General features: G+C 62.4%; 1 protein-coding gene across 1 annotated transcript; it reads right to left on the bottom strand.

Moving 5' to 3' along the window:
- Nucleotides 1-3499: 3499 nt before the first annotated feature.
- On the bottom strand, nt 3500-8495 carry ZNF703 (zinc finger protein 703). Its single transcript, XM_063077338.1, has 2 exons — nt 6891-8495; nt 3500-6163 (listed from the first exon to the last, which is right to left on the bottom strand). The coding sequence occupies exons 1-2, from the start codon at nt 7131-7133 to the stop codon at nt 4652-4654; spliced, it is 1755 nt and encodes a 584-aa protein (XP_062933408.1). The 5' UTR covers nt 7134-8495; the 3' UTR covers nt 3500-4651.
- Nucleotides 8496-9679: the final 1184 nt, after the last annotated feature.

The following is a 9679-nucleotide window of genomic DNA, read 5'->3' as shown; positions in this document are numbered from 1 at the left end:
TCCCTCTCCGGGCTGCAGGTTTTTAATGTCTTCTTTGTTGATCTGTGCCCCTGGAGACTGAACTAAAGGGAAAGACTTTAGGCTGCTCCCTCCCTGGTGGACAAAACGGTGCATGCTTTTCCTGTTTAAACAGGGCGCAGTTGTGGAGTGCCCTGACTTCGCACACACCAAGGCCCGGCAACGGCTGCAATAAATCAATAGGAAAATAGAAGCTGCCAGTTAGACTAAACAAGTGCATTTGCAAAGACGGCTAGCCCTCATTAATCACTCTGACAGTCCTAAAAACACATTTCCCCTTTAATGACTGTATTTGGATAATCAGTGCTTTTTCCTCCTCAGTCAGAGTTTGAGTAACAGACAGCTGGTGTTATTACAGCCATTGGGGAGGGAGCGCTGGGATTAGGGTCGAAGGAGAGCCATCCACTGGAGGTCTCCGCAAACGGGGGTTGGCTGCAGAGCTGTTGTTATGCAATAATGAGGGGGAGCTTTGTGCTGCCATTGACGGCTCCCAGGCAGCCATGTGCAAGTTCCCCCCAAACCTCGACACCCACCTGCTTTATGTGAATACAAAAGCCTCATGTGGGGTTTTATGAGCTTTGGCAGATTTAACCCGAGTGGGGAGGCAGGAATTTCTCTGGCAGGGAGGTAAGAAGATGGGTTGATGGGACTTGGCTTTGTTTCCTTTAGGTGACTTTGGCTTTCAGGAGAAAGTTTGAAACCCAGCACATTCCTCTTTATAAATGATGTAACACATTAATGCACAGCACATTATGAAAATGGTAATTCAAACCCATAGTGCTCCAAATTAAACCATACATTATCGGATGCACTCAACCATCTATTTTGCAAAAAGACAGGATGAATGAAATCAAATCAAACAGAAAACTGGAGTGCAGCTTCCCTTACAGAATGATTAATAAAGTGCAGAGCCACAGGATTACTGTAAGATGAATTCCACCGGAACCCAGACATACATCAGGAGGGAGTTAGTTCATCTACCGGGAGGCACCATCACAGCACGCTGGGTAGGCAAGGCCATTACGTCTGCGTGGGGACGGCGTGGAGCCCCTGCCTCCCGCTTGGGCTGTGAATTTCTTAGGAGATGGTTTGTGGGTGGATAGTTGGGAAGTTAAAAACCACCACACGATTCTGTTTGAGTCAAACCTGTGTCTGAGGGTGAGTCTTTTCCCCCCCTCTTCCTCCTCCGTTCCTCTCACTACTGCCCACAAGGCCACAAAAATAACCAGGCAAGAGGTGTGAAGATATAACCTGGAGCCAGGAATGTCCAGTGTCTCAAGTTCAGCTGTGAGGCTTCCACCCTTCCCGGTGCCTCGGGAACACAGGCCCCATTTCTGGAGCCTGGGAGAGATCTGGAGAAAGAGGGGCAGGAGGGCTAGGGAGAGAAGAAGGTGGAGAAATAGAAAGTGGAGGTGATTCTCAAAGAAAGAGCTGCTGGAGGAATTAATTATGCAAATAAGCAGTTGGTGGGGAGTACCCTTGCTATTAAAATGGCAACTTTGTTTAATGGGAATTAAGCTATTAAAAGTAACAGACTCCCCACCAGCTAATTAAAACAGCCACCTTCCTTAGGAATGTCAACAATTTACTATGGGGAAAACCATGTTTAATGATAAGAACTAGGACACTCCAGACTGCCCTCTGTTGTCACGATGGTGGTGGGGGACATCTTAGTCCAGCCAGGCCCAACAGGCCCTTTGCAGTCTCCGAAGGCCGCAGATCCATCTTATAGGGGAAGCTCCACAGTCTAAGGGGTTGGTGCGAGGCAAGCAGCTGCCAGGAGTCTCCTCTGGTAAATGGGCACATGAAAAATTTGCTAGTTGTGGGAGATGGTGACTCTTTCCCCCTTCCCTCCCTTCGGTCCTTCGGGAGGTCTGACGACCCATAAAGTGTAAGAAAAAGAAAAGTTTAAGTCCCTCTGCAGAGGGAGCAATTTCCATCGATTTTAGCAGGCATTAAAAAAAAAAAAAAAAAAAAAAAGAAGAGTTTCTGAAGGAAAGGGAGACTTGAGAGGAAAGGAAGATGGGAAAAAATTATAATAAACAGCAAACAAAACAACAGAGAAAAAGGAAAAAAATAATGCAACAAGCCTCTACATTTCGGGTCCTTTAAAGATTCCGGCCGAGTTGAACCCTGAGAAGTCGGATAATGTTGATTCCCCAGGAGGACCCTGAGCAGGTCTCAGAGACCTTTCCAAGCCCCTTCAGCCTCTCCCTAAACCGAGCTCCTTTGCTTGGGACACACCCACGGTCACACACCGTGGCCAGCACTGACACTGCAAAAGAATCCTCACGTTCTCTGGACTAATGATAGAGTTTTGCCCAGATACAGAGATGTGGGCAAAGTCACACACACTCTGTCTCTCTCTGCTGAGGTCCTGTCCAGCCCCAGGGGACCCAGCGGCCCCCGCACGTGCCGCTGCAGCCGAGACCCGCCCCGCGGTTCCGCGTGGAGCTCGTGACACCGGGACTGCAGCCCCCTGGGGAGCACGCGGTGTGAGGAGCCCCAACCACCTAGGAAGTCGCACGGCTCCCAGAAAAAGCAACAGCAGCAGGGGACCGCACGTGGCTCGGCCCCTCCTCGGACGCCGGACACTGGCCGGGGGCCGCTGTCCCGCACGGTGGGCAGAGGCCCCGGCCGACACCCCCGGAGAGAGCGCCCCAGCCTCGCCTGCCCGCGGATGCAGAAGCAGCGTCGGTCGTGCGAGCTCAAGACGACGCACGAGCCAGGCAGGGGCGCCCTGCTCCTCCGGACCCCGAGGGGCTGCAGGGGCTGCAGTCGTCGCCGCACCTTCTCGGCAGAACCCGAACCCCGTCCCGAGACGTCCCGGGGTGCAGATGACCCAGGGCGACAAGCCGGCGCTGGCCGGGGCTCCAAGCTTGCGAAGCAACCCAGCAGGTGCGTTTACCCTCTAGACGGGAAAGACGAGTCCCCCTGCCCGGCAAACGGCAGGTAGAATCCTCCGCGTTCAGGGCGTGGGAAGCGCGGAAGCTGCCGTCGGGGCCGGTCTTGTCGCCGCGGCTTGTCTCTGCCTGTTGCTCGTCTGGCTGCCACCAGGTGGCGCCGGAGGCACGTCGTCGGCGCCCGCCCGCCCGCCCGCCCACCCGCCGGGCTCCGGGACGGTGCTGGGCGAGTCTCTGCTGGAGCCCTGGGTCCTGGCTGCCGCCTCGTCGGTCCCCTGCACCTCGGATCTAGGCCCCCGGGGAGATCCATTGTGACACACGCCCTCCGCCCTGGCCCCAAGAAACGTCAAGGCCTTTGGGGTGAGGATGGGAGCTAAATAACCAATAAAGATGGTTTGTATTTGTAATGCGCGGGCTGAAGTGTCTTCCCTCCCTCCTTCCTTGAGGAAAGGCGCTGAACTCGTCCCTGAGCGGGAATCTGAGGGAAGCCACGGCTGTTGGAGAAAAGAGAAGAAGGGCGTCTGCTCCGGGGTCTGGAAGCGAGACGCTGGGCCAGGCAAGAAACAGCACGGTGCGGATATAGCCAAGTATTCCATTTATTAACAAAATAAGTCTCACCCAGGGGGAGCTCTGTGCATCCCACGCGAGCCCCGCAGTCCCCGCTCTGCCGCACTAGACCCCCGGGAAGGGTGGGGAGCAGACCCCGGGCCCGCGGGAGCCACGGCCAGCGCTGGGACGCTGCCGGGTCGCGCCTGGGACAGGGGCCGGGGCTGCCGCGGTCCTCGCGCTCCCTGGCTCCCCGCCCCTCCCCCACCGGGCCGTGACAAGGTTGTGTCCCCGCCGACACTGCGACTGGCCTGCTTTGGAGGGACCTAGCGAGAATCAGTGACCCCGCAGTGCCAGTGCGAGGGGTCACTGCCCAATGCGGGAGAGAGAAACAATGACTATAAAGCATTTCGCAAATTATAAAGAGCAAAGTGTCACGCCAGCGGGGCCTTGCAGGACTTTTAATGGAGTAAAGGAGCCCTGCAGGTCCCCCGGCGGGCAGCCTGCTGGCCTGAGGGGCCCGAGCAAGTCTGGAGGGTGCGGTGGGCGGCCAGGCTTCGTGGAGGCCGTTTGCGCCTCTCTAGGGGTCAGGGCTCTCCGTGCTCAGAGCCAGGTAGGGGAGCAAGGCCGGGGCCCAGAGCAGGACCCTAGGAGGAGACGGTTGCTGGGGAGGGGTCACCGGGCACAGGTCCCGGCGAACAGAGCTCAAGACCTCCCGCCACCGAGCTCGCCCCCGCCACCCCCAAATGTACAGAGGGAGAAACAGAACCTCGAATGGAGGGAGACAAGAGGGCAGGAAGGGGCTGGACGGTTACGACTCATGCACGAAGCCCCAGGAAGGGAAAACAAAACACGAAGAGCCCCGGGACCCAACCCTCCGTCCTCTCCCTAAAACCAAACCAACCACAAACAAGGAGAAGGCATAAAAATGTAAAACTCATACCTAAGAAAAGAAAAACGTAAAGGAAGCGGGGCGGGGAGGCGAAGTTACTTGTGTGATTAACATGATTACTTTGGGGACACAGACTTTTGCATACCACCGAGTCACGTGGGCCGTTAATGCACTTATATTCCCAGCTCGTAAGCGAACGTTATAGTAAATAAATACACAGTCCGGCGGGGGACGCGGCGGCGGCGGCGACGCGGGCAGGCGGGCGGGCAGCGCGGAGCGGGCCGGGCTGTGGTCACTGGTACCCGAGCGCGGAGGCCGAGGCTAGTCTCTGTCCGTACAGCGCGTAAGGCGAGTAGTAGGGTCCGGCTGCGGGCAGGGACGGCACGGCCAGGCCCCCTGCTGTGGACAAGTGGCTCTTGCCGTAGGGGTGGTACCGGCTTAGCCCCAAAGTGTGTGGACTCCGCAGTGACAGCGACCCGGGGCTGCCGGGGGCGGCGGGCGGGGGCAGGTGCAGGTGGCAGGAGGCGGCGGCCGCTGCAGCCGCGGCGGCGCTGCCCAGGCCCGAGGCCCCCGGGTAGGCGGCCAGAAGTTTCTCGGCTCCCGGCAGGGCCGTGTGAGTCCGTAGGTGGCTGAGCAGCTCCTCCGAGGTGGCGAAGCGCTTGTCGCAAGGCCCGCTGGCCGCCACCCAGTTGCAGCTGTGCGGCAGCGGTTCGTTCTGCAGCATGAAGCCGTAGGTGTAGAGCGGGTGGCCCGGGAGCGCGGCCTGGGCGGCGCTGGACGAGAGCGCGGCGGGCTGCAGAGGGTGGCCGGGGTACACCAGCGGGTAGCCCCCCGCCTTGAGGCCGGGCCCCGCCGGGTCGTGAGCGCTGCAGGTGGAGCAGCTGGAGCCTCCGAGGTGCGAGGCGCCGTGGTAGCCTCCCAGGCAGTAGGGGTCGCGGCACAATCCCTGCAGGAAGGAGGGCGGCGAGGCCCCGGTGAGCGGGCTGGAGCTGGGGGCCTTGCCCTGCGGCAGGCCCAGCCCCCCCGACAGCTGGCCTCCCACGAGGCCCGACTTGCCCGGATCCAGGCCGGGCACGAACTGCGACGGGTAGCCGGCGTAGGCGCCCACGATGGAGCCGTGGTAGCCGATGCTGGAGGGCGGCAGCGGGAACACCGAGTGGCCAGGTTTGTAGGGCGACACCGGCGCCACGTGGCCGGCCCCCACCAGCGCCGAGGGCGGCTCCGACTTGCGCCCGGAGGCCCCAGCCTCGGCGCCGCCGTGTGCGCCGGGCTCCCCCGCGCCGCCGCGGCTCCCGGGCGCGGGCTCGGGGCTGGGCTTGGGCTCCGGGTCCTTCTTGTCTAGCTCCCCGCCGCCGCCGCCGCCGCTCCTGCAGTCAGTGTGGGGCGGGGAGCCGCCGGGCGAGGACGAGGACGAGGACGTGGACACCGGAGCTCCATGAGGGGGGAAGGGCGGGCAGGCGGCGCTGGGGACCCTGAAGCCCGCCTTGTCTCCCGGGGACGAGGAGGACGAGGAGGTGGAAGACACGGACGAGGAGCCGCTGTCCTTCCGGGGGTCGCCGCCACCGGAGCCCTTGGAGTAGGGCTTGAAGCTGGACTTGTCCTCGGCCGGGGAGTCCCCCAGCTGCTTGAGCGCCGCGGACGCCGAGGCGGCGCCAGGGGCGGAGCGGCCCGGGTCCTTCTCGGCTCCCAGCCCGTTGGCCGCCGCCGCTACCGAATTGAGCTTGGAGGAGGGCGGCGGGTCCGGCTTGCCGATCTGCGAGCAGGTCTGGGCCAGCAGCGCCAGGGGACTCTTCTTGGCGTCCAGCTGTGGGAGACGGCGGCAAGGGGAGGGACAGGGCGTGAGTCTACGGACCACCGCGGGCGCCGGGCGGGCAGCGGGGCAACTGCGCCCACCCTGGGTCGGGGCCGGAGTGCGTGCGCCACAGGCCCTGGGAAGCCGGCAGTGCGAGGGGCTCGCCCAGGGCCACCGCGGGGAAGGGGACTCGTCTGGAGCCGGGAAGGCGAAACTCATGCCTTCAGTTTGGGGGAACTTCGCTTGGGACGGGTTTCCGGCGTGGGCGCCGCGGGCAGAAGCGAGGGGAAGCGGGTTCCACAGGACGGGCTGCAGCGGGCGCTCTCCTAGGGGCCCCCGGGGAGCGCGCCCGGGGAGCGGGGGGAAGACAGGCCCGGGATCGGGACGGCCTGCGCGTCGTGCGCCCTGCCCGGGCGGGACAGGGGCGGAGTGGGCCCCGGCGCTCGGGGCTCCAAAACGAGCCAGCCGGGGTAGGGGACGGGGAAGGCCCAGGAGGACCCCTTTGGCCTGGAAACCGGGTGCCAGAGGAAAAGTCAAGTACCCAACCCCAGAGAAAACACGCAGCTCCGAAGGGCGAGCTGCAGGGGAGCCTTCCCGGGGAGACCCTGGCGGGCTCTGACCCGCTCCCCGTCCCTTCTCAGTCCGCCCCAGCGGCCAGACTGGGGCGTCGCACAGGGGGCCGGGGCGAGGGAGCAGGGCCGGGGGCCTGGCGGGGGTGGAGTGGGGCCGGGACACTGACCTCGATGGGGCTGACGGGCGTGGAGGACAGCGGCTGCAGGTACTCCGGGTGCAAGAGGTGGCCGGTGTGCGCGCTCAGCATCTTCAGGACCCTGATGGGGAGCCGGCTCGCCTGGCGCAGGGGGTCCGCCGGGGGCAGGAGGGACACCGCTGCCGGCGCCACCGGCCTCTTCCCGCCGCCGCCGCTGCCGCTGCCGCTGCTTTCGGGTGTCCTTGGGTTAGATCCGGCGGGCGAATCGCTCATTTGGAGGAGGCAGCGCCACTGGGGGGGCGGGGAGGGAGCGGGAGCTCCGGGGGCCGAGCTCCGGGGCGGGTGGGCTCGCTCCGCAGCGTCGGGCGCGGGGCCGCGGTCGCCGCGCCGCCTGCCGCTCCCCTCCTCCACCTCGGCCGCCGCCGCCGCCGCTGCCGCTAGCTCCGCCGAGCCACACAAAAACCTCCGCCTTCCGCGAGCCGCACGTCAAATAGCCGCCCGGCAGCCACACTTCAAAGGGATCGCCGCGCCTGCCCAATCACAGCCCTCGGAGGGACTCCGGGGCGGGGACAGCGGCGGGCGGGGCGGGGCCGCGGCGGGGGGGCGTCTTAAAGGGGCCTCGCCCGCGCTCCGCCACCGGCTCGGCCTTGACCGCTGTCCGTACCCCGGCGCCCCCGCCCTTGCCCCGAGCCGGCCGCGACTCTGGGTCCCACGAGGGATGGGACTTCTCCGGGGCCCCGGGTTCCGCGCCCCGCCGTCCGCCGGCTTCCGTGACGCGCTCTCTCCGCCCTGCCCTCCTACCCCGGGGGCGGGCGCGCTCGGCGGCGGCTGCGGTGCTGAGGACGCCGCCTGCTCGGGCCGCGTCTGCAGCCCGGGCCCCTCCCCAGCGCGGCTCCGGCCCCGCTCCCCCTTTTTAAGCGGCCTCTGCCCTGCTCGTTCTCTGGGCAGCTTCCGAGCCTTGGAGGCATCCACAGTAATCGGGACGCGGCGTGAGCAACTCCAGCTCCCCGAGCCCGTCCTGTCCGAAGCCTGCAAGCGGGAGGACCCCCGTCTGGGTGACGCGGTGGCGACGAAGACCCGGACGCGCTCGGTGAGCGGTGCCCGCGCCCTGACCTGGAGCTCCGGTGTTCGGGTGTCTCAGGTTCCTTAACGTGTCCTGTTTACGGCCGTGCAGTTCCCTCACCGTTCCGCGCCCAGCGGCTGTTTTGGGGGAACCCGGGATCCCTGGGAAGGCCGGTGTCCCAGAAGGGGGGGACCTGTCCAGGCGCGCGCGTCGGCCCCGACTGCAGAGCTGGGCCGCGCCGCATCGTCCTCCTCGCGCGGGGAAAAGGCACTTGCTGTTCCGGGGAAATTCCGGGAGGAGAACTTTTTATTAACCGTAACGACACCCTGCCCGGCTCCTCGCGCCTCTTGGATAAAGCGTGCGTCGCCAGCTTCGCGCCTGGCCGGGGTTTTACACGGTCATAGTCCTGGCGTTGAAGTTCCCGGCCACCGTTCATCAGGGGGCGGATGGAGCTGGTCCTCCTGCACCGGACTCCAGGGACACCACGTCTTCGTGCTCTCGGCGGCCCGTGGAGGCGCCGGCGTCGGTGCCTCCCTTGGAGCACCGCTTTCCTGGTCACGATCCATCACCCGGTTGTCAGGCCTGTCACGCGGGGCGTGTTGCTGCAGGACTACCAGTTCCTGGCTCTGCTGCTTGGACTGACGCCTTGAGACAACATGAGAACCCAAGATGGGGACAGGTGACCTCAAAGAGGTTCTCCAAACAGAGAGAAATAACTATCACAAACATGACAACCGTGAACCTTTGTCATGCTCAGTGGAGAACACAGCAGGCGCCACTACCAGGCCACATCAATCATACACGACACTAATTGTATTCCCTCGGTCCATACTGTTTTCTGGGCAGTATGCACGAGGGTACTTCAAAAAGTTCGTGGAAAAATAGAGTTAAAAGGTAATCTGAATCGTTCCATGGACTTTTTGTATAGACCTCTTAGAAATTACACAGGCTTTCCCTCCCCCAATTTTAATCAGGTTAAAACGAAGGCAAGGAATGCCCCGAGTGGGTGGGGTCTCCCACAGTGCAGCAAGAGGGTAACAGGAATGGAAGGGAAGAGGGTGGATCCCATTCATTTTATTGTGGTGTGCTCTGCCCCCCTCATGCCAGCCTTTGTGCGTTCTGACATTACTGTTACTGCCAACACCACCTTTAAAAGTCCCCTGCAAGGCTTCTTCAACTTACAGGGCCATTTGGCCTTTGGGGACTGCTGTGCAGAGAGAACAGCAGAAGAAAGCCAGGCTATAAGAGGGCTGGCCTTGGTGGGCACCTTGGAGGAGGAAGAGCTGGGGAGAGGAGAGACCTAGGACACAGTAAAAGATGAAAGACTCCTTAATGTTGCAACCAGCTCAGCTGTGAGAGTGAGCCAAGAAATCCTTCTCAGGCCCAAGCAGATGTGTGCTAGACATGATTAATGGGGAATAAGCTGGGAGGGAAAGGAGAGGGAGAGAGAGAAAAGGCATTTAGGAATTTGGAAGGAAAAGAGGGGGCAGGAGGCAGAAGAAGGGAGAGAGGGCAGAAGGAAGGAGAACAGTAGAGTGTGTACTCTCAGCTTGGAGAGGAAGAGAGCGGAGAGGTAGTGAGTGGATGAAGTGGAGGGAGAGAAGACAGGAGAGGGCTGGGGAATTCGCCTGCGTAATAATCATTGATGGGAACAGTGGTACCAGACAGCACCAAGGGAGAGGCCGGGCCTGTTTACCCCCTTCTGGAAAGTGAGTAGGACACAGGTGGGGAGTCCACAAGGGGGTAGGGGCACACT

The sequence above is a fragment of the Cynocephalus volans genome, chromosome 13 (genome assembly GCF_027409185.1).
Source record: "Cynocephalus volans isolate mCynVol1 chromosome 13, mCynVol1.pri, whole genome shotgun sequence".
In the NCBI taxonomy this organism is placed as follows: Eukaryota; Metazoa; Chordata; class Mammalia; order Dermoptera; family Cynocephalidae; genus Cynocephalus; species Cynocephalus volans.
The sequence above is the reverse complement of the archived record's forward strand: the minus strand, read 5'-3'. Positions and strand labels throughout refer to the sequence as shown.

Bases quoted from the DNA above. Each gene is read 5' to 3' on its own strand.
- ZNF703 (XM_063077338.1), bottom strand. From the start codon at position 7,133: ATGAGCGATTCGCCCGCCGGATCTAACCCAAGGACACCCGAAAGCAGC. The intron at 6,164-6,890 runs GTCAGTGTCCCG...CGTCTCCCACAG, and splicing joins CGCCCGTCAGCCCCATCGAG to CTGGACGCCAAGAAGAGTCC.